General features: G+C 41.2%; 1 protein-coding gene across 5 annotated transcripts in view; it reads right to left on the reverse strand.

Annotated features, from left to right (window-relative positions):
* Window positions 1-5,628: 5,628 nt before the first annotated feature.
* Window positions 5,629-25,311, reverse strand: part of DNAJC6 (DnaJ heat shock protein family (Hsp40) member C6) — a 140,105-nt gene continuing 120,422 nt past the window's right edge. For 4 of the 5 annotated variants that reach the window (XM_041772874.1, XM_041772875.1, XM_041772876.1 and 1 more), the window contains 7 exons: window positions 23,907-24,041; window positions 21,602-21,670; window positions 20,445-20,564; window positions 13,644-13,907; window positions 11,319-11,461; window positions 9,787-9,963; window positions 5,630-8,581 (listed from right to left, as the gene is read on the reverse strand). In XM_041772874.1, coding sequence (XP_041628808.1) covers window positions 8,480-8,581; window positions 9,787-9,963; window positions 11,319-11,461; window positions 13,644-13,907; window positions 20,445-20,564; window positions 21,602-21,670; window positions 23,907-24,041 — 1,010 coding nt within the window. In that variant the 3' untranslated portion in view covers window positions 5,630-8,479. Of the gene's footprint in view, window positions 8,582-9,786; window positions 9,964-11,318; window positions 11,462-13,643; window positions 13,908-20,444; window positions 20,565-21,601; window positions 21,671-23,906; window positions 24,042-25,311 lie in introns of all 5 variants that reach the window. The other variant, XM_041772873.1, reaches the window with a different exon arrangement.

A 25,311-nucleotide genomic window follows, 5' to 3' on the forward strand; every position in this document is an offset into this window, starting at 1 on the left:
ACGCAGCCCCGCCCCCGCCGGTCCCCATCCTCCCAGCTCGGCCACCGAGAGCCCCGCCCCATCCGCCCCGCCCCGCCCCCTGGAGCCCCGCCCTCTCCAGTCCCGGTCCTCCCCGCCCCTCCTGGCAGAGCCCCGCCCCGATCCGCCCCGCCCCGCCCCCGGAGCTCCGCCCCGCCGGTCCCTGGCCCCCCCCGCCCCCACCAGTCCCGATCCTCCCAGCTCGGCCACCGAGAGCCCCGCCCCTCCAGCCCCGATCCTCCCCTCCCCCACCTGTCCCGATCCGCCCCGCCCCTGGAGCCCCGCCCCCTCCAGTCCCGGTCCTCCCCGCCCCTCCTGGCAGAGCCCCGCCCCGATCCGCTCCGCCCCGATCCGCCCCGCCCCGCCCCCCGGAGCTCCGCCCCGCCGGTCCCTGGCCGCCCCGCCCCCACCAGTCCCGATCCTCCCAGCTCGGCCACCGAGAGCCCCGCCCCTCCAGCCCCGATCCTCCCCTCCCCCACCTGTCCCGATCCGCCCCGCCCCTGGAGCCCCGCCCCCTCCAGTCCCGGTCCTCCCCGCCCCTCCTGGCAGAGCCCCGCCCCGATCCGCCCCGCCCCGCCCCCGGAGCTCCGCCCCGCCGGTCCCTGGCCCCCCCCGCCCCCACCAGTCCCGATCCTCCCCTCCCCCACCTGTCCCGATCCTCCCCGCCCCGCCCCTGGAGCCCCGCCCCCTCCAGTCCCGGTCCTCCCCGCCCCTCCTGGCAGAGCCCCGCCCCATCCGCCCCGCCCCGCCCCCTGGAGCCCCGCCCTCTCCAGTCCCGGTCCTCCCCGCCCCTCCTGGCAGAGCCCCGCCCCGATCCGCCCCGCCCCGGCCCCGCCCCCGGAGCTCCGCCCCGCCGGTCCCTGGCCCCCCCCGCCCCCTGCCGGTCCCGATCCTCCCAGCTCGGCCAACCAGGGCCCCGCCCCGCCCTCGGAGCCCCGCCCCCGCCGGTCCGGATCCGCCCCGCCCCGCCCCCGGAGCTCCGCCCCCGCCGATCCCGGGCCCGCCCCGCCCTCCCGAGCTCCGCCCTCTCCAGACCCGATCCTCCCCGCCCCGCCCCCCGGAGCCCCGCCCCTCCTAGTCCAAGACCCTCCACGCAGAGCCCCGCCCCTGCCAGACGCTGTGGGTTCCAAGCTCCCTCCAACCTTGCACAGCCCCGCCGCTGGGGTCTGGATCCCGCCTCGCCACTCAGAGCCCCGCCCTGCTGGTCCCGGCCGCCTCTCCTCCTCGGCTCAGAGCGGGATCCCTGCGGGCCCCAAGCTCACTCCCACCACGCAGAGCCCCGCCCGGGCCACGCAAAGCCCCGCCCAGCTCGTCCATACGCCGCCTCCAGCTTGCAGGGCTCCGCCTCACCCTGTGATCCTGGTCTGGCCTTGGCCTGGACGCCCACTCTCAGCGTGTGAACCGACCTTGCCCCCAGAGGCCCCCCCTTCCAGATCCTGAGCCCTACGCTTAATCCCCGAACCTGCCCCACGCTCAATCCTTCAATCCGTCCGCTGGGGCCTCTGCTCCTCCCGGTCCCCCGGGTGCGCAGGCCACGACACTCCAGCGCAGCCAACCCTGTACAGGTCCAGCGCCACCGAGCCCCGGGAACCCTAAATGTGTATTAGTCTGACACCTTAGGGCCTCAAAGTCTGCAGGTAACCAAGGCCAATTTAAACGTCAGGGGGCCATTTGGTACTTACCTTTCCTCACAGGAATAGAGTATTGTCTTCGTGGGGCCAATCTGAAAGAGACCTTAAGAGCCATTTGATCCAAGTGCTTTATTTTACCTTTATGGAAAGAGGCTCAGAAAAGGTAGGACTTGCCAGCTTTTTGGAGGTTGGATTACAGGTCACTTATGCCTCATTGTAGCTGAGAACTACTGCCCCTTTTCTATTGCTTTTTCTTATATTTCAAAGGGACGGAAAGACAAAGGGGTTCGCCTGGCTGCCTGAGAAGTACAAATTCTCACCACCACCACCTTTCAGGATACCCATTCACTTTACTTTCTCAAAACTGTACAAAGAGTTTATTATTGTCTCAATACATGCTTACCTGTGAATTTATTTTTCTAGCCCCTTCCATTTCTCCTCAGAGATGGAGGTACACTTATTAAAAACATTGTGTTGCTAATACTTGGCTCACTGTAGACCCTTGAAGATCCAGAATTACACTGTGCTCTGCTTTGTAGCCTGCAATCTACTCAAGATCGTTGAGAACGTCTTTTTCCCTCTTTTCTGTATCATATCCTTCCTAATATCTGTTAAAGCATTCAGGGGGAACCGCCTATCAGCCATACACTGGAAGCCTGTCCTTTTTGGCTCCCTTACCATACTGCCAAACTGCTCTCATTAGGAAGTTTAGACTTTCCCCCCTTAATTGATGAGGATTTTCTATAGGGTCAAATCTCCCCACTTCCCTTTCTATTTCTAGGCACCCAGCAAGTGTCTGAAAAGCCGTATATAAAGGTTTGCTGGAGCCTTCCAAGTCAGCCTGAGGCCAGGCCCACACAAGGGAGGTGATTTTGGAGGAAAGTGACATTACTTCAGAGGTGCAACTTGATTTGAGTAGGCTTAGCTGTAAGAAACTGGAAGGGAATAAGAAGCAAATAGATGAGATGCTGGCTCAAGGGTAATGTCTGGAATCAGAAAAATGCAGAGACAGTATTTATCTCTAAATTCGGTTCCTGGACCTAATTTCTAAGTGTATGTGTGTGGCAGGGGATGGGGAGGGTTAGGGGGGTGAGTAGGGAAGCTTCCCATACAACACCAAGCAATTCTTGGACACCAGCAGGATGTCCTACAATTCAGTTCAATTCTGATACTCTCTACCTGGAGATAGCATCAAATTCCACAGGTTGAGGGTTTAATCCTATAAGCCTCTGCACCTCTCACCTTCCGTCCCAAGTCACAAGGGAGGTCATTACCTATTGCTTCTGACCTACCTTGGACTTGAGATGCCAGTTGTTAAGTCCAGGTTGTTACCTGTACTTCTGATGGACTGGCTATAAATCAGAGGTTCCCAGGACCTCCTCATGTTTAATTTGCTAGAGCAGTTCACAGAACTCAAAGAAACATTTTGCTTACCAGATCACTAGTTTATTATAAATGATTATAACTCAGAAACAGCCAGATGGAAGAAACGGATAGGGCAAGGTGTGCAGAAAGGGCACTGAGCTTCCACCCTCTCCAGGAGAGCTGCTCCATCCACGTCTCCAGGTGTTCACCAACTGGAAGCTCTCTGAGCCCTGTCCTTCTGGGGTTTTATGGAGGCTTCATTACATAGGCACAATCAATTAAATCACTAGGCATTGGCGAATGATTCAACCTCCAGCTCCTCCCCACCTCCCTGGGGGTCAGGGGTAGGACCAAAAGTACCAACCCTCTTTAAAAACGTGGTTGGCTCCATAGGCAACCAGCCCAGATCCTTAGCTGCTTTCCAAAAGTCACCTCATTAACATAACAAAAAACATCCTCATCATTCTCTACACTTAAGGAAATTCCAAGGCTCTGGGGAGCTGTGAGCCAGCAATTGTGATGAAGACCAAATATATATAAGAAATATATTTTGGTCATCCAAATGATCAGACGTATACTTCTTATAATTCACAAAATTGCAGTAATTCACACCATCTGTCCTCTCCAGTTTACTAAACACTCTAAAGAGACAGCATCTTTCCAGAGGCTTTAACCATCTCCTGAGAAAATCTGCTTTCCCTTTGCCAGATGTTGCACTGAAAATTTGTTCTCCCACTTACCCATTCCATGTTTCCTCAAGAATAAAAGGGCTACCCAAAAAGAAAGTAAAACCTTAGGAGTTGAAACCTAGCCTGGAGTTGGATGTGTAAGACCCATGTCCTCCCTCACGCTGCCTAGGACTTCAGTGAACCACTTTAGATAAACTCTTATATTCTCTCCTTGATTCAGTTGCCTCACACTGTGAACTGGGTTGTATTATCTCCATCTTACAGATGGGAAAACTGAGGCTCAAATAGTCACTAGTGAGTAGAGAAGCTGAGATAAAATCCAAAACTGGTGAACTTGACAATCAGCACTTGTACTACTCCCTATAAATCTGTTGTAGTATTTAGAACAGCAACCTCTTATGTGTTACAGAGCAGATTTGGTCATTCTGATTTTCCCGTACATATCTATTGGTATCTTGCATACAGTTTACACAAAATATTGGTTGAATTAACAAAAATTAGTAAGTTCAGGGGCACCTGGGTGGCTCAGTGGCGGAGCATCTGCCTTTGACTCAGGTCGTGATCCGGGGGTCCTGGGATCCTAACCCCGCAGGGAGCCTGCTTCTCCCTCTGCCTGTCTCTGCCTCTCTCTGTGTGTCTCTCATGAATAAATACATAACATCTTTAAAAAAAAATTAGTAAGTTCACCATCCATAGTACCATCCTACCCTGTAGTATCCTACAGAAAGATCTAGCTTCATAACCGAAGTCTGGGTAAACATCTCCAGGCTTCCATTTCCTGAGGCAGGTTTTCTGCCTCTAAGAACTTTTTGAGAATGAAATAAGAAAACAAACGTATATAATAACACCTAGGATCCTACATGCAAGATAGATGCAGTGGCATCTGTCTGTACCAAGGTCACTCTCAAGTCAGGGCTTAAGTTAAATCCAAGGGTGATGCCCCCACTGAAATGAGTTAACATTAGTTTCTCTCCCTGACTCACAACCACTTTTCACACAGCCATCCCTTCACAGAGCCTACGGTTCAAATCTCTGCCACATTACGCAGGCAGATCTCTGGAGTTCCATGAATACAGAAATAAGGGCCAAGGCACAAGTTTCTTTTGAAGCTTTCTTCTATTTATGTTATTCACTCCCCATAACCCAAAGTTTGGGGTAATTCCAGCCCCAATACTGACCTGCAGTCATCTACTTCGTCCTACAGACTCTCAGTAACAATGACAACAGCTCCTGTGTCATGAGTACTCACTTGATAGCAGTTTCTGTAAAGTCCCTAATGCCTCCATTGCAGGGTGGCCACAATTCTCTCTATTGTACAGGTGGTAAAATTAAGCTTTAGTTTAAGCAACTTGTCGAATAGGACAGTCCTTAAGTAGAAAAACCAGGATTTAAACGCAGTCTTCTGGTCTCAAACCAATACTGTACCGTTAAGTCAAACACCATGGTTTATCTTTAGAACAACCAAGACCTATTTACTTGACCTAAATTCCCCCATAGATGTTTCCAGCAGGGAAACTGTCCTGTTGCTGTGATAACTGTTTCTGAAATTCAACATTTGTGTTCACTCCTTTCACAATGGGGTTTCATCAGCAGCACGAGGATCCAACTTCAACATTCTTCCAGACAGAGACAGCAGAGGGATGATTCAAATGCTTTTGATTTGCAGCATATGCTTCCAAATGAACATGCTGCTTCTATCCTTAAAGAACTAAAATACAGTTGACCCTCGAAAAATTCAGATTTGAAAAAAAAAAAAAAAAAAGAAAAATTCAGATTTGAACTGTACAGGTCCATTTATACTTGGATTTTTTTCAATAAATACAACACAGGACTGTAAATGTATTTTCTCTTCCTTGTCGTTTTCCTTTCTCTAGCTCATTTTATTATATGAATACAGTATTCTGTAATATAAAATATTATACATTATACTGTATTATATACATATATATACAAAATGTGTGTCAATCGACTTTATGTTCTCAGTAAGGCTCCTGGTCAACAGTAGGCTCTTAAGAGTTAAGTTTTGGGGGAGTCAAAAGTTATACATGGATTTTTGACTGTGTGGGGGTTCAGAAACCCTAATCCACATATTTCTCATAGGTCGGCTATATCTGTATTCTATGACAAAGTTTCAGACTCCCAGGATGAATCCCTTTGCCTCAGCATACAAATGTAGCTTTGAAAATCCATTAATATTCTATCTAGGAGACCAGGATTTCTATGCTGATTCCTTTTATTTTTTTGCTGATTCCTTTTAAAACATAGTATTTAGGTAGCACTATCAAACAAAAGTGTGTATGTGTGTGTGTGTGTGTTTGTGTGTGTGTGTGTAGGGAAAGGGTGGTTTGGAGGTGGTTAAAGTATACATCTAGAAATCCTCTCAGATTACAATTTGGTGCAAATGTATTAAATGCTTTTCATATTCTTTTCCCATAACTTTTCTTAAAAGTGAATCATGTCAGAAGATATAACTCAAACTTGTCATTATATTCCTACAAGTGCAAAAATAACTTAGGTTTCTACAAATATTTTTGAGCCTTTTAATATACATTACAAATATTTTAGACCAATCACATTTTGTTGTGTGTAACATATTTACAAAACAAAAAATATATTACAATAAACATGAATGAAACAGTGAATCTGATCAACAACAAGCTTTGTCACAACCAGATATTTAAAAGGAATGCAAAAACCTGTTGGTCTGCATATGTTAAGAGTTTTGAGATAAATAGGGCCCAGAATTATAATGTATCTGGAAAAAGGTGAGGGAAATCCCAAATTTAATAAGTTAGGTAAGATTCTTTCTCATTGCTAATTACATAATATTTAATGATGTTTTAAACTGTGAACATTGATGAATTACCCAAACATGATACAAAGCTAATATAGTTCTATCATTTCAAAATGTACGTGACATTCACATAATAGCCTTTTAATATTATCATTATATACTGTGGTTCACACAATATCTACACATGTGAATGAGAAAAAAAAAAAAAACCAGGTCACAGCAACATGTCTCACATTCCAATTTTAAATAAGACAAGCACATACTGGATCAAACATTATTTCATAATACGTTAATAAATAACACCTAGTTTGTTATGGTTACCTTGAACAGTTTACAGCTGTATATTTAAAAAGAGAATATTTTTGGTGAGTTTCACATTGTCAGTAAAGGGTAAAATAAATAACAAACATAACAAAAAAAGGAAGGAGAGAGAAAGAAAGCAAGAAAGTGAGCAAGCAGGAAAGAAAGAGTTAGTTCTATATAGAACAAAGTATTTTTGACATGCTGCTTTTCTGGTACAGTTTGCCACAAGAAAATTAAAATAGAAACAGAAAAATGATTGTCTTTTAAAAACAACTTTTGAAAGCTTTTCACAATATTGAGCATGAACCTTTTAACATTAGCATGGAAATCTTTTTGCTGTCTGCTTTGCATATATTTACTATGCACATCGTGTATGTGCACCCCCAGAGAGACTTCCTGAAGTCACAGGACAGCAAGTGCTGACCCCTCAAGATGAGAAACAGCCAAAACACTGAACTGAAATCCAACCAGTGTGAAGTCTGCAAAGGTTTCCTTCTTGCTTTGCTTTCACAGATGTCCCTGTGTGAATGCTGTTCCTGTGGGCCCCCGGCTACTCTGAAAAAATAACCCCCACTGTAATAATCCAAGGGATCCAGTTTCAACATGTGGGAGGAGAACACGGTTCCTTCAGGCAAATCTAGACAAGCCATCGGACTCGGGTGGGAAGGTGAGCCCAGTTCTCCTGCCGCAACTGCGCCTACCTCATTACTCGTGTTGAGTGTGGATTTGCTACCCTCTCACAGCAACTGCTCACAAACCTAGAGGACAGAGACTCCTAATACACTTACACTGTGACTGTCCCAAACTGCTTCACAGCCCATTTCCAGCTAAGAACATTTTCTTGACTAAGCAAAAGGAAGAGTATGAAGCCTAATGACAACATTGTAAGTTTCTTTCAAATCAGGTTTAGAGTTGAAGTTACGTCATTAAGACATGTTCTCTAAGCAACCACAGTTTTCTAAAGGGAAAGGTAGGGAGAAGCCCAACTTTCTGAACAGGAGCAAAGATTTCTATCTCCAGAGTCACTGTTTTCTTTAGTCAGCATTTCCACTAACTTTTAGCTTATCTAGGAAGAGTTGGCAATTGCTGCATTGTAATACAATCGCTTCCCACAATTCAAGTTCTTTTACACCAGTTAGTCCTCTTGACCAAAAGAAGTATACAGTATTATGCTAAAGACCATTGTAAATTTCCATAAAAATAAAATACTTGGTGGTTGTGTTCCTAGAATGTATGTAAAGCCATGGCTCAAATTACATCTTTCCAATAAAATCTAAATGCCATTAGTTAAAATCCATCATGTAAATCCAATTATCATAGCTTTTGCTCATTAATCCTGTTCTCAGACAATGAGATGGGTGTTATGCCTTTGGTGGCCTCTGTTTTCCGTTTCCCCACAAAATGCTGAGTCAGCTCCCCAAAGGGCAGGCTGGAATGTTGTAACTCCACAAGGTCATCTCACTAAAGTTCCTTCCCTTACTTTGGACTTTTTATGGTGGGGACTTGGGGAAACAAACATCCACGTTCCTTATCAATGAGGAATTATTCACGAGTAATTTAACAGTTTAGTACTGGATACATGTTACTGGAGTTTTTTGGTTCACCTGTGAAAACTTCAGAATTGTGATGCACACTAAACATTAGCACAGGTCTGCAGTGGAGGTGGAAAAGCTCACGAATTAATACAAGGGCTTTTGACCTTGATTTTCAAATTCAGACCAGGCATCATTGAGCTCCATGAAAATCATCTTTGCATATTGTTCATAGGGTTGCCCCGTAGCCTATAGAAGAAGCAAAAGCAAAACAAACAAACAAACAAAAACCATTAGATACTGCGGACCAAAATTTTATTTGTATTGCAATTTTCACAGCTAATATGTGGGCTCTGAGTAACTGAAATGTTTTTCTATTAGGCCATTTCTCTTTTTATAGCTCAATCTATATGATCCTAATTACTATGACCTCCCCAATACTCCCTCCCCTTAGGGATTCATATGCAGTAATAGTAATCCATGAATGAGTGGATATAGAGCACTTAACGAGCAGCAAAAGATGCACCCGTTCTCCAGAATTATCTACTAATTGACAAAGGCTCATGATAGCTTATCTATAACTGATTGTATTTCTAAACTCCTATTTTCCCATTTCTAAAAAAAATTAAGTTCTTGGAGACCCACAACACAGGTGTAGAGTTTGTGTATTTTTCTAGGCTCCTATTTCTTTTTCTGTTTTGATTCACTGGAATACATTGTTTCTTATTAAGTCTTCTCTTCAGACTAGTCACAAAATGTATGGAGAAATGAAAATGAAATATATCAAATTCAAACATGTGTTCCCAAGTGGCATTTCAACCATAGCCTCACATAACAGGACAGGGATAAATAACACCTAGTTTGTCTATATGACAGCAAGGCGACTCACTTTTATCTAAGAGGTTTCCACGTGTTATGATTTCAATCGTGCCATGCAGTAGTTTCTGACATTGCAGAGCATGTATATGTGTATGTACTTCAATGCAAACATAAAGTGGCACAACTGATATAATGGCAAGTTTAGTTCCGTTTTGAACACTTTGTTGATTCACACCAATTTTGCCAACTACATTCTAAAGCTTTTCCCCCATAATTGTGACTAAACATACTGCTATATCTCTATAGGAGAAAAATTTTCCTCTGTCCAGTTCTTAGCCCATCCTTACTATTTTAAACCAGGACACAATTTAAATCTGTTCCCTAAAAATTAGTCCGTGGTAAATCATACACTTAAGTAAAGCCCTCTCATCCTATTATTGTAATATATAGTTTAATTTCTCTTGCTTCATAAAGCAAACTATTTGTTTAAATACTTGATGTTAGCCCATGGACTTTATTTTATCATTTAAATGGCCTAGTAACCAGCAAGTTGAGAATATAATGTTTTAATACATGGTCAGAAACCAATAGAATGAGGACGGCAGAAGCAACCTGATAGGACAAGTTATACTCACTTTATCTGGGTGTACCACCAGCACAGCCCTCCTGTACACCTTTTTCACCTGTTCTGGTGTTACCAGGTCTGCCATGCCAACTGGTTTCCATTTGGTCTCCCCAGCCCACAGCACAGTATGCATTGTGGACAGAAGTGCTCTGATATTTCTCTCTTTGCCTTCAATCCATTCCAAAATCTGTAAATACACAGGGAATTAGGAAATTCAAATGTTTTCAAGTCCCCAAGGTCCCCACCAAGACTCTGGAACCCAGAGCAACATCAGCTACTTAGGATTCTGTGCATACAGCCACGCCGTTTCCTCTGCCTGGGATCCTTTCCCCCCTCCAACTCCTAACTTGTCTTTCTGGTTGACCCTTCATCGTCCTTTTAAAGCCTGCTCATGAATTTCATACTGTTCACCCTTGAGAGCTTGAATTCCTTCCTCTATGCCCCACCCCATTGTTAATCTCACTCCTAAAGCATGAACTCTATGGCAGCATACCCCATGTCTACTTTGGTCTCTGCCATCACCTGTGTGTTTGTCCTTCCTTGCCATTAGGCAGAGTTGTCTGAGAAAAGGTACCATTTCTTTTATGTCAGTGTAACTCAGGAGCCAAATAACATGCCTGGTTCAAAACAGAGCTCAAAAATGAATTATCCAAAAAGTTCTATGAATGCTCATAGTTTGAACCAATGAGGTGATAAAGTTGAAGGATTTGTAAGAACACACCAGCATTTAGCACATAATAGCTGCTCTGTGGGTATTTGTTGGTAAATGAATGGTTTAGGCAAGGTAATGATGGCTGCTCTCCCAAGCAACTAAGTACCCTGTATAGCTAAATAACCAAGCATAAACTACTTTCTTTCATAGAAAACTTTCAGAGTTTGCCTAATGAACAAATGTTATCAAGATGGAACACAGAATTGTGGAAGGTATATGAAACCCCTGTGGTGTTACATGAAATAAAAGGCACATACAAACAAAGGATCCTCAAAGAGTACTCAAAAGAGTTTCTAAGAATCTATATATTTTTAACAAATGTTCAAATCTGTCTGGAAATATGTTACATTTCTTTAAAATGTGTAAGATGGACTGGCTGTGCTAATCCTGGTTTTGGAGATCTTTTAATGCAGTAACAAGATCAGAGCCCCATCTCCCAGTTTGTTCTAGTGGGTCAGCATATTTAGAATTTTGTCATGTAGGAATTCAATCTCTCCATCTGTGAGAAACATTCCAATTCTCTTGATCTTTTACAAACACTTCCTTCACTACCTCACACAATTCATCCACATAACCATCCTTTTGTTTCCAAGCTAAACTGGAGTATCTGGTTTACAATTTCTTTTTAATGGGGAAATATTCTTTTTCCCCAAATCTAATCTTACCTAGACTTCTAGAATCAAAACAGATAAAAGTAGAACTGCTTTGGTTGAAAGTGGAGGGAAGCAGTGAGGAAGCCAGGAAACAGAAACACTGATGCTCCATACCCATGACCTTGTCACATGACTTTGTCACACAGAATAATCACACTGGGGCAGGGGCTCACTCACCTTTAATTTCTCAGGATCCATTTCCTTAGCCATTTCCTCCTTTCTCATCTCAGCTATTGTTCGAGGCCCCTTTTTGTCTTTGTGTGCATTGAAACCTTGACCAGAAAGTAGGTCTTCAAAGTCAGCTGCTTTTTGTTTCCCTTCTGCAATACAGTTTTTGAAAAATCATTATAATTTTTACTCTTAAACATAAAATCATATCACCTCATAGCACTTAGGTGCTTTCACATGCATTAATCCTCTTAGTCCTTATATTAACCAATGAATAGGGTATGAGACTGTCATGCCCATTTAACAGATGAGGAAAATGAGGTCTAGAGAACCTAAGAGATTTGCCCAGAATCATAAACCATATCCGTGGCAAAGCTAGAACTCCAGGCCAGATTGTTAGACTACATCCAACTCTATAACACCTTTCCCATTGTGTCACCTTTTTACAGCTGAGGATACTCATTATGCCTCCCACCCCACTCACCCCAGTCAGACAACTAGTTAGTGATGGGAATAACAACTGGGTTTTGGTACTTGCACAGATGCCACCGCTTTCCTGCCCACACCCAGCTGACAGTTTAGTCCCTTACAGTGCTCTTATTCACCAAGTCTGGCTGTAGCCTCACAATCTTTCTTAGTGTTTAAAGAAGCAGCCTAGCATGGTGGCAAAGAGCAAAGTCTCTGGAGCTGGACTCTCCAGTCTTAAGTTACAGCTCTGCCACTTATTGGCAGTGTGACCTTGGGCCAAGTCACTTAATCATCTGCATACCTCAATTTTCTCATCTGTAAAACAGGGATAGTGTTAACAATACTACTTACCTCATAGGGTTCTTGTGAGAATTGGTACATTAACATTTTTAAGTGTTTCGAATAGTGCCTTACTACTTAAATGTTTATTAAATTAAAACAGAATAGAACCAAAACACAGAAATCAATCCACACTGTCAGTACTCATCCACCAAAGGTGGCATGTGAATTGAAACCCATTTGCGGTCTCTCTACTAAGACGTTCTGAACACACACTCTCACACATGCACACACTAAAATTTAAGTACTCTGAGATGAGGGATTTTGTCTGTCTTGTTCACTGTTGTAATCCCCAATGTTTTCTTACTGAAGATGGTCCATAAATATCTGCTGACTAAAGACCCTACTCAAAAAAAAAAAATGGAAGAGAAGCTACAAGACTCTATGGAATTGTCCAAGCAATATCCACTGCTAACCAAAGAACAAACATGATGTTATATATGCAAAAAAAAAAAATCCATTATGTTGTTGTCTTGAGAAGACAGTTATGTGAAGGGGTGTGACAGTTATGAGAATGTGACAGTTATGAGAAGGGGTTCTGAAGCCACATTGTCTGGGTTTTAATCTTGCTTTTGTCACTAACAAGCTGTACAAACTTAAGAAATTACTATTTATTTCTGTTTATTTCTGTCATAGATTTTTCAAACCCATCTACGACATGGTTTTGAAGATTATATGAAATAATACATGAAACTGCTTGGAATAAGTGGCAGAGCTACAGTTACTAGAAAAAGTAGAATTTCCTTTTCCTTGGTCCATCGAAAGGCCTGTTTCCTCACCATGTCCTTATACATTTAGTTCTTGAGTACGAGCAAATCAATTGAAATGTAATACATTATAACAGGCCATTTAATAAACTCAAATTTAACCATCCCTATTAGGCAAAATACATTATTTTTTACTTGTTATCAAGAATCTCATTCAAAAAAAGAAAGAGTCCTATCTACAGTATCCTCTAGCCTTAGCTGTTGGCCCATTTTGTTTGTGTTCTTTTAACTTTCTCCTCAGACAAGGGGATAAAAACCATCATAGAAAACCCCAGAGCATAAGCAAGACCAAATGTCCAGGATGTACACACTCCTCTAATCAGGATCCAAATATGACCAGTGCTTGCAAGGTTCCCAACCTGTCTCTTCTACTCCTTCTTCCAAAGGAATAACAGCTTCCAAGAACCAGCCACCCCTCCATTCACATTGATTCGGTATTCACTTAATGCCTACGACATGCCAAGCACTAAGCTAGGTGCTAATGATAATATGCCACAGTCCCTGCTCTCCATCTGGTCTCAGTATGGAGTCAGACAAGTGAACTAGTAGTCACAAAATGATTAAAGTATTATGAGCATGGTAAACCCAGGTGCTTCAGGCACAGAGTGGGAAGTAGGGATCATGGTGTGCCTCTACAACTATAAGACTGATTCAGAAAACACTGGAATTGTTTTCAGTCTCCTTCTTCAGATGTACACACATACAGGTAGTATGACAATACAGGCTACCCTCTGGTCAGGCTACACACCATCATCCTTACCCAAATTAGTTGATCCTTTCCCACGTTCATTCTGCCCCCCAGGCATGGCTGAGAAGCTCACGTTGTAGTTGGGCCGGTTCTGAGGAGAGGAGTGGGGAATGCCAGCCTGTGGCTTAGATGGTGTCTGCTGCCAGCTGTAGCCGCCTCCCTGCTGCCACCCTCCACCCATGGGCTGGGGAGACGCTTTCTGTGGTGAGCTGAGAGGTGGAAATCCTCCACCCAATCCAGTTGGTGTGGTGGGTTTGCTGGCAAATGAAGAACTACCTACAGAAACACAAACAGAGAGAGGGTAGGACTGCTATTTTGAGTAGCCTCTAATTCCTGTGTCCCAAGTTACTGTTTTCAGTGGCTTGAGCGGAAATTACCTTGACTAATAGCACAATGAACCTTCCTAATAGAGAAATTACAGGTATATATTTCCTTTAATCTCCACATTGACATTTTGAGGTATGTATTAATAGCCCCATCATTTTCTTCAGATAAGCAAACTGCAGTTCAGAGCAGTTAAGTGATTTACTCCAAGACTCAGAGCCAACAAGTGGCAGAACTGGGATTTGAATCCAAGTCTTTGACTCCAAGCCTGAAGAGCCCTGGCTTTTCCCTCTGTGCCATCTCCCCTCCTTCCTACCTTCTAAGCACATTCTATTTTTTCACTGGAAGAAAAACTACCAAAAGACAAGAATAGAGAATAAAACAAATATGCTCACTCATTAAGGTATGACTTAAACGTCAATGATCAAGATTAATCATTGTTTGTTGTAAGTACAAACGTGATTAGTGCCCAAGAGTAAACAAAGATATTTTGAAATTTCAGAAGTAGGTTTCAATTTCACACTTCTTGCATTTCATTGCAGGAAAGTAAACACAACTTTGAACCGGGCAAATTATCTTACTCAAGCTTTAAAAAAATGATTATTACTTTGTGCTGGGAATTTTTTTTTTAATTTTTATTTATTTATGATAGTCACACAGAGAGAGAAAGAGAGAGAGAGAGAGAGAGGCAGAGACATAGGCAGAGGGAGAAGCAGGCTCCATGCACTGGGAGCCCGACGTGGGATTCGATCCCGGGTCTCCAGGATCGCGCCCTGGGCCAAAGGCAGGCGCTAAACCACTGCGCCACCCAGGGATCCCTGTGCTGGGAATTTAAGTAGAATTCTGATTCCACCATCTCCAAACTTTTAAGTATTCACTCCATACATGCTGGGCTCTTTCCAAAATACAAAAGCCAGTTGTGGCTTTGTTTAAGGAAGTAAAATGAGAAACTGGAATGTAGTGATCTTGAGGAAGCCTTCCATGCACCAAATCCAAAGTAAGAGTGATAATAAAATAACTAATATTTATGTACAAAATATGTTTGTGTATATTACTGTCTTCAGTCTATACAACACTCTTAAGGAGGTAGGTAGTACTATGACCCCACTTTATTATTTTTATGTTTTTAATCCATAAGTAGTATATGTATGTATGTACATATATTTTTATTTTAAATTGAATTTCATTAACATGTAGTGTATTATTAGTTTCATAGGTAGAATTTATGATTCATCAGTTGCATATAACACTCAGTGCTCATTACATCAAATGTCCTTCTTAATGCCCATCACCCAGGTTCCCCACCCATCCAGCAATCCTCAAGTTTATTTCCTATAGTTGAGAGTCTCTTATGGTTTGTCTCCCTCTTTGGTTTCATCTTATTTTTCCTTCCCTTCCCCTATGTTCATCTGATTTGTTTCTTAAATTCCACATATGAATGAAATCATATGATATTTGTTTTTCTTGACTGACTTTTTTCAGTTAACATAATACTCTCTAGGTTCCATCGATGTCATTGTAAATGGGAAGATTTCATTCCTTTTGATGGCTGAGTAATATTCTATTGTATATATATATATATACCACATCTTCTTTATCCATTTATCTATGGACATCTGGGTTCTCTCCATAGTTTAGTTATTGTGGACATTGCTGCAATAAACATTGGATGCATGTGGCCCTTCAAATCAGTGTTTGTATCCTTTGGATAAATACCTAGTAGTGAATCACTGGGTTGTAGGATAGCTCTATTTTTAACTTTTTTTTTTTTTTAAGATTTTATTTATTTATTCATGAGAGACACAGAGAGAGAGAGAAGGCAGAGACACAGATAGAGGGAATAGCAGGCTCCATGTAGAGAGCCTGACGTGGGACTTGATCCTGGGTCTCCAGGATCATACCCTGGGCCGAAGGCAGCACTAAACCACTGAGCCACACAGGCTGCCCTATTTTTAACTTCTTGAGAAACTTCCATACTGTCTTTCAGAGTGGCTGCACTAGTTTGCATTCCCACCAACAATGTAAGAAGGCTCCCCTTTCTCCACATCCTCACTAACATCTGTTTTCCTGAGTTGTCAATTTTAGCTATTCTGACTGCTGTGAGGTGGTATCTCATTGTGGTTTTGATTTATATTTCCCTGATACCAAGTGATGTTGAGCATTTTTTTCATGCTGACCCCACCTTAAAAATGAGGAAATCCAAAACTCTGAGAAGTTTCCACATGTGCCCATGATGGCACAGCTATTAGTGGTGCTGGGACTTAACTATAGGCATCCTACCTCCAAATGTCATGCTCATTTTTTGCACCCATAATCCTGAATTCCTCCCCAAATCTCAGAGCCTGTCACTACAATTTATCCCTTACTGTTTCTTCTTTCTATAAATCTTTCCCTTATTCTCATCTAGGACTCCTTCTGCCTTCCCCACTGGGAATGCTGTATTATGGACATTGGGAATTGGAGTCAATCTGACTTTGAGTCTCAGCTTTATCACCCATTCATGCACACATTTATTCATCCATCCATCCGTTTATTCATCAGTATTTACAGGGCATCTGTGTCCCATTTACTCTGCTGGGCGCTGGAAATGCAGCACTGAGAATATGATCTATAGAGAATCCTACCTCTTCTGAAGCTCAGTGAAAAACTTCAACTCACTGAGCTTCAGTTTCCTCATTTGTAAAACCAGAACCACATCTATATCACAGGTATACGATAAAGACGCAAAGGCTATATGAAAATATTTCACAAACCCTGAATTAAGTGAATTAAGAGACATTATATATTATAATACAATGCAAGTTCATATGACTAGTATACACCAGTACATGATAAAGGCTCAATAAATACTTGTTAATAGGAAAAGGTAATGATGGTAGGTCTGAGGCTTGGCATTGCCCCTTGTCAATATGTAACTCAGAGCACGAAGCCTCTTTCATGAGCCTCTGGGCCCAACTGCCAACAGCACATCAACATACACCTTAGGCGGGGTATTCATTCTGCACTGGGATTTCATTTTACAGTGTGAGGCTCCTTACTATTGTCTTCTGAATATATATATAGATAGATATAGATAGATATATATTGTCTTCGGAATATATATATTAAATTCAATAAATATGGAAAAGCCTAAAAACTAAATAAAATAAAACAAAACAAAATAAAATAAAAGCTTCCATATTCCCAATACACTGTCATTTATTCATTCATTACAAAACCAGGAGTTGATTCTTTGAAAGAATTAATAAGATAGATAAACCATTAGCCAGCCTTATTCATTCATTTATAAAACACTATTGAGCATCTTTCATATGCTAGGCTGCAGACATAATGGTGAAAAGGCAAATGCTGATCCTGCTCACAAGGGGCTCATCAACATTGCAGGACTTTCTGATGCCTACTCTTCCAGAATATTCTCTACCATGTTCAGAAATTTAATTTTTAGTGCTACTGAAGCAGGGAACTGACAAAAATGCAAAGCAGCAGCTAAACCCAGAGGCCACTGGTATCCTCATTAAAAACTAAAGCAGTGGTTATCAGGCTTGATCGTGCTTTACAATCACCTGGGGAGCTTTTAAAACTCCCTATACTCAGGCCACAGCCAGACCAATTAGATCAGACTGTCTATGGGAGGAACTAAGGCATTGGTGTTCATATCAGAATTGTTGAATGTGAAAATACCTTTAGGAGAAGGACACTGTCTTTTGTCTTTTCTGAATTGCAGATATGTAATTTAGAAGTTTAATTTTAATCCTCAAAGCAATTGCCAAGGTGTCAAAAATTCTTCTTCCCTTTGCTTATACACCTGGTTCAGTGTATAAGGCTTGAGGAAAGTCACTTCACTTTCCTAAGTTATGTGACCTGAAAAATGAAGAAATGTAGGAAGCCAGTTTTCCCAGCAGTTGTATGAATTACTATCTTTCAAAACTGACAAAGAACTCCTACCCAGCAGGTTTGTTGTTGTAGTGATATGGGTGTAGCTATTCTGAAATTATTCTTGTTGTATGACAGTTAATGCTGTTGAGATCCAGGGCAATGGAAGACACACATGTGGAACAGGGCAAAGCACAGAAAATCCCTGTGACTGGATGGGATTTTATATATAGTTATACCTGCTCATCTCCTCTCTATGTCTCCTGAAAGGCAGAACAGTGACACCCACTCCAGTATCAGTGAACACCCTTAGCAAACAGACCTTGGTTTCCAAATGCCATTCTTTACGAAAATGGATAAAGATTTCTTGGAGAATGACTGATTTTAGGACTGGGGAACAGACATTTCAAAACAAGCGTAGAACATTTCGTTGTGCCATAAAGAAAGAAGGATCTCAAAAACTGATGAACACAAGTGAAAAGGACATAGAAGCAAGAAAAAAAGGAACTTTCACAAACCAAACCAAATCTGAGATGTGAACATTACAGAAAGCAATGACAATAGCGAATCAAAAAAGAATACATTAGTCCATTCTGATGAGAGACAGAAAGAAAAAGAGATTCTTTTTTTTTTAAAAAAAAAGTGAATGCCAATTAATATATGCAAAAAGAAGGGCAGAATCAGAAAAATCACAATTTTGTCACCATCATAGTAATAACTGCTCCAGGCAAGAATTATTAATGACTGCTAAAACCAGTAGCTAAATCAGACGGAGAATCGGATATTCTCAGATAGGATAGTCTCAAATTATCTCCAGATTATTCATCAATTACAAAGAGAAAAAATGGTAACTTTGTAATGAAGAAACCTGGCAGACAGCCCCTAAAGCCAGTGATCAAAGTTAACATCAAACCCAAACTGAGACTTTCTCAACTAGTCTATATCCTTCAAGGATCAATGTCATAAAAGGAAAAAATATATATATATAAAGGAATGATTCCAGATTACAGGTGTCTAAAAGGACATGACAACTAAATGCAGGATATGATGCTGGATTTTTAAAAAGAACTTTCTATAAAGATCACCTCTTTAGAGAGGTCTTTCCTAACCACCTAATACCTAAAATAACACCCCAGGCCATCCATCACTCACACGCTCTCTGCTTTTTTTTCCCATAGCGCTTAAGATGGGGCTTGTAAGTGTGAGCTCCGGAGCTTCAGGGTGTGAAACCATGTGACTCGGGTGTGTGACTTAATCCTCTGTGCCCCAGTTTCCTCGTCTGCAAAATGAGGATACCAGTCCCTATTTCAAAAGATTATTGAGGAGATTAAATAAAATGATATAGGTAGAGCACTTAAAATAACATTGCTATTTTTTATTAACTGATACTATTATCATACATTTGTTCATTTACTATTTCTTTCCCCTTCTAGAATATAGGCTTCAGGAAGGCAGGAATTTTGTTTTGGTTTTGTTTGTTTGGTTTTTACTAACACGATGTTAATACACAGAAGGCACTTAGCAAATAGTTGTGGAATGGACAAAAAATGAACAGTAAGATTTTATTTGAAGCAGAATTTCACCTGATGTTATGATTTTAAAATTTGAAGCTTATACTAAGAAGGAAAAGAAAGGAAAGAAAAATCAATTTGAGAATTCTTAAAAAAAATTCTAAAGAGTGTATGATGGAAGGCCAAGATTCTGACACAATTACTGGCAATAATGGAGTCATGCTCTCATTCTCTATAGATGATTTGGCTCTAAAGCCTCAGAAGGGTTCTCTTGAGAACCTAAACTATCAGCATGGCCAATTCCAAGCTTCATGTCAGGAACACCCTATCCTTATTTAACTCCACACTGCCCAGAGGAGGAAGGAGAAAGGAAAAAAAAAAAAGTTTATGACATGCTAGTCCAACAAACTGTTCCTTGAAAAAAAGGTTCCTTGGTGACATAATTTGAGAACCCTGCAAACTACATCCTTTGGGGAACATCACAATGAACGGTTACGCATAGAAGTTTTTGCAATAATCAATGTTCACTAAACTTAGTACTTCCAAAATCACTTGCTCATGGAATACTTATCCTACAACAGTGATTAACATATGATGAAAGGCATTTTGAAAATAATATACAGACTCTTTTTTCTGTATGGAATTTTACAAACTGACCAAAGAGCACGGTAATCAGTGGAGAGAAGAGGGCTGTTGACGTGAGGATCTCAGGGGTGCCATCACAGGAAGGCCAGCGCACAGCGGGCCCCATATGGCACAAATCTATCTTGACTAGCATAATTTCTCAGCATTTCCCTACATGTTCCTTACCTTTGCTAAACTCTGTTATTAGGTGCTCCTGAAGGTTCTGACTATACTTATGTTACTAATCCAAAATAATGCATTGGAGAAATGGTTTATTAGGGGTTAATTCCAACTCAGTGATTGAAGCCTGTTTTCTTTTTTTAAAGCCAATCTCAAATTTTAGAGTATTGCTTAAGAATATACTATTTTAGTATGTATTTTCCCACGTAACAATACCAGCTTATTATAATACCAGAGATTAGATGTAAGGCTTTGTAGCCAAAATAAGTGCTATTTATATCTTAACATGCTGAGTTCATACCTAGTGTCCCAAGGTCAGCAAAAGGATCCAGAGTCTGCGGTTTGTTCTGATGGGTGGGTGTGCCATGTGAGGATCCTGTTGGGCTTGTGGCAGCTGACTTGCTTCCTACACCAAAACCTCCTGAAAAGGATAAAATCATTGAGAATGAGTTAGTTGTCCAAGGCTGAATTCTGAAATTCAGAAATCCAGAGCTACTGCTCTTCTTGCCTCCAATAGCAAATTAGGATAGGGTCTGCAAATATGTTAGAAGTTACTAGACCATATTTCCCTGACTTAAGCAATAGTGGACTGGAGAAGGAACATGGAACAGAGAAGGCGTATGTCATTTCCTGGCCATCCCTGTGAACTATTATGTCCAGTGTTTACCTCTCATATCACCTGACTTCATTCTTTCCAATGAGATTTGAAGTCAGGACTGGATCTGAATTCTGGCTCTGCCATTTCCTGAGTAACTTGACATGTTGCTTGATTTTTCTGAGCTTCAGTATTTTTTAATTGGTTAAACAAGGAAATAGTAACTGCTTCAAAAAGTTGCTGTGATAAGCATATAATGTGTGTATGTGTGTACGCATGCTCATGTGTGCATATATGTATGAGTGTGTGTGTTAACTTGCGCCGTACTGGAAATGCAGTCATACAAGACGGCTCTCAAGAACTATCATATTAGCCATGACAAAGAGAATTTATTTATTACAGACAAATTCAGCCCTAAAACAAATCCCTTGTTAAGAAAGACTATGCAGATTATTCAGTACCTACTCTATGCCAGAAAACTTCATATAAGCTGTTTCACTTATACAACTGTGTGAGACAAGATTATGAACTCTTTTTTACAGATTGAAAAATGGAGGGTCAGGCTTATAAAAAAAATCTGCATGTTTCTAAGTGGTTGAGTCAGCTACATACCCAGATGTATCTAATTCTATTGTGAAAACAGACATGCAGCAAATGAAACTGTGAATAGTTAAATAATGTATAATAAAACACACTACTACCATGTCATCAAAGACAATATGAAAAGCTCCACCAGAAGGTGAGTCTTTAGGAAATTACCTAGGTGGGCTATAATACTCTGCAGGTACTCATGATAGCTTGGGTGAAGGATTATGCTTTAGCAATTGGCTAAATGTGCACAAAAATAACCAGTTGACTTTTACCTGGTTTGGTATGCCAATCCCAACCTCCTGAAACATCTGGCTGAATGTTCACAGCAGGTGTACTAGAAGCTGCAAATGGGAAGAAAAAGAATCATAACAAAGAAACTGAGAACCTACTTTCTTGAGTTCACACAGAAAAACACTGTCCCTTCCATGAAGCCTGCATGACCTGTACCAAGTGGGTCCCAAGTGATTCATCTCCCCTTCTAAGCTCTCCCAACATTCTGCAAAACTGATATTTTCGTGCCTTCATCTATGGTTATTTACATTACAGTGGGTAAAACCCATATACTGTCTGTTTGTCTTCCAGAAGGAAGACATATTTTGGCTTACCCATATTTTACTTCCATCCACACTTTGAATTAGTTCCTTGAAGACATGAAAAAATTTTTGTCTGTCCTACCTCTACATATAGCACAAAGTCAGTAGCCAATAAGAAAAGGTAAAAAGAAACTTAAACTCCATTTGCCTTTAGTTGGTATTAATAAGTGTATGAGAGCCATGATCAGCTTAGAACTGAAATTTTGTTTTATCCTCTGCTGTGACTGAATGAAGAATGATGAGTCAAGCAGAGCATGTATTGAGCACTAACTATATACATCATTTACCATGCTGGTGTTATAGTTCACTACCACTCAAAACTAACTGCCATTTGAAGAGAGGTCATTCTGACCCCTCTCAAAATTCCAAATGTAGAATTTGAAAGAAATGTTCAGCTATAGAGAATCAGATATGTTAGAAGAATACACATTGGTAGAGTAAACTTTTGCTGAATACATAACACATAAATAAATTATTGAGTTAATAAATACAATGGAAAGAAAAATCTAGAGTAAGGGCATGGAGATGAGTTATAATATGAAGTGAAGCAGCTGGAGACCTCACTGAGAAGATGCCAGGGGAGCAAAGATCAAAGGAGGTGAAGGAGTTAGTCATGCCAATGCCTGGGGAAGAGAAGACAGCCAGTACAACAGCAAGAGGCCAGTATGGCTAGAATGGAGAGAGAAAGAGGGAGAGGATATGAGGTCACAGCATTGGAGTGCATGAGAGCACATGGGCCACATAGGCCATTTTGATGACTCTGGCTTCCATGCCGAGTGAGCAGAAATGACAGCTTTAACCCCTATCCCTGCATCTTTCTTCCCAAAGTAATTAACTTCCAAACAGGAGATTCTCTTCAGTGGCCACTACTCAAGGTGAGAGGTGAATTTCTTGAATGTTGTCCTATGACCCCACTTTAAATAGTTTGACATTTAAGACCAATTGGAAATCACCCACAAGTTTTTCTTTGAATGAGTTCTCATTTTCAGAATTTGGCCAATGTTGTACAACTATCCTTTGTTTGCATTTGCTTGGCTTCCAAGAAGTCAACCTGATGATGACTAGACTGCATTCACCTGGTGGGCTCAGGGTGCCTTCAACAATACCTCACCCTGCAGACTGAGGCCAGTAATGTTCAAGTAGACTTCAACAGTGAGAATAAGCTATAATTCTCTAGCTTGAAATCATTTGTTCTCCACTAAAAAGCTCCAGTTTTAATCAGTGTTACCTAAATGATACCCTTTTGTACATAACAAATGGATAATTACTATTCTTTCCATATAACCTAAGTCTCTAACATAGAAATATAAAGTGGTCCTCATATGTAATTTTCAATTTTCTAGTGGTCACATAAAATAAGGCAAAAAAAAAAACACTGGTGGAATTAATTTTAATATATTTTATTTAATTTTATTAAATATTTTTTATTTAATTTATTAAATGTATTTTATTAATTTTAATATATTTTATTTAATCCTATGCAATATTACCTTAAGGGATCAATATAAATATACTAAGGAGATATTTTACAATCTTTTTTGTATTAAGTTTTGAAATTTGGCATATATTTAATATCTAGAGAGCATTTCAAATCAGACTAGCCAACCAGAGCTTTTAATATGTTACTGTAATTTTTGATTTCCAAAAAGGAGATGCATTATGTAGCTTTTCCCAAACAAAACAAAACACCTACAGGATGCTTTTATATATGAGGACCTATTAAAATTATGTTCCACTGAACACAATATAAAATACATTCTTACTGGGGCACCTGGGTGGCTCAGTTGGTTAAGTGTCCAATTGTTCGTTTCAGCTCAGGCTATGATCTTGCAGTCATGAGATCGAGCCCCACGTGGGGCTCTGCCCTCAGCACAGAGTCTGCTTCAGATTCTCTCCCCCCTCTGCACCCTCCCTGTTCACACACTCTCTCTAAAATAAATAAATAATATCTTTTAAAAATTAATTAACTAAAATACGTTCTTACCATGCACTGTAGGTGAAGGACTTCTTGTAGGCTGAAGAAAGGGGTCACTGGAAGCACTGGATGTGGTCAGAAAAGAGCCCAGCAAGTCTTGACCTGATGGTTTAGAAGGGGCTCCAAATGGGTCAAAGGTGGCACCTAGGCAACCAAAGGAAAAACGTGTCTCTTTGTCCTGTGAGTTCATTCATTAAGTAAATATTGAAGTTGTCACTATAGGCAGGCATTAGGCCAAATACTTGAAAAATGGGGATGAAGCCCGCCTCCTGAGCTTCCCCACAGCCCATCCCATTCTTAAAACATCCCCCAGGCCAATGATAGAACCTAAGGATTTGACTGCACAGAATAATCCTATCTCTGTGGACAAAGGAGGACTGTAGATTTATCCACTGGATGATCTGTAAACACTATAAATGAGGACCTCTTGGGCCCTCTATAAATGACTAGCAAAACCATAATTGGACCAAAAGAGATGCTCAATGAATAAACTGTGCCCCTACTGAATACATTAGTGGACAAATACTAGGCGGGGTAGCTCCGCTATCAAAGTGAACAGTAGAAAACCTCACTGATCAGGTTTTGCTTCGTTTTGTGTTTTTAGTGGTCTCTGGTTCACATTAAAGTTAGAAAGAGGAGAAAATGAATGTTGCCATGTACCTCAAATGCTTTCTCAAAACACCACCCCTCGATAACTTGCTAGAAACCAGATGCAGATTTAGTGAAGTGAGGAAAAGTTTATGGATGTACTAAGAAGACTAGAACAAAGTGAGCAGCTGAGGTCTCCAGCAACAGTACAGTAAAACTAATATTGTATCATTTCTTAGGGCTTCTGTTGCCTTTCATAAAAAAAATACTTCAACTGATTCTCAGTCTCTCCCTGTCAGATAATAGTATTATCTTTATTCCATAGACAATGAAATGGAGGTTCCAGAAAGCCAAGTCAATCAATACATTTAGCTTCAATGTCATTATCTACATCCTGAGGTACAGATTTAACTACTGTCTCAAAGATCCCTCGTAGCTCCAACACTAGAACATAACTATCTGCATGGGGCTATGATGAATTAAATCACTAAAAGTCACACAAGATGTGTGGCCTTAAAACATGACTGAGTACTATGATATTGTGAACCTTGCAGATTTTTTAATTCACTGTTGGTGAGTAAGAACTGGGTAAAAGGAAGTCAAGGATAGAGGAAACAGCCTGGATTTCAGGGCACCTGGGTACCACAGTGACTCCATCAATCCCTAATGTAGGAGCTTGAGCCTCAATATCCACATTCTATGATGTTAAGGCTCACTCTTACAAATAATGCCTTCAGTTTAAGGCTATAAATCAAGACCACTTCAGAGCCTTCTGAGAACCAGAGGATTTGCTTGGGAAAGAAAGTTCCCAAAGGTTACCATATGA

This window comes from Vulpes lagopus, chromosome 10, assembly GCF_018345385.1.
Source record: "Vulpes lagopus strain Blue_001 chromosome 10, ASM1834538v1, whole genome shotgun sequence".
Classification (NCBI taxonomy): domain Eukaryota; kingdom Metazoa; phylum Chordata; class Mammalia; order Carnivora; family Canidae; genus Vulpes; species Vulpes lagopus.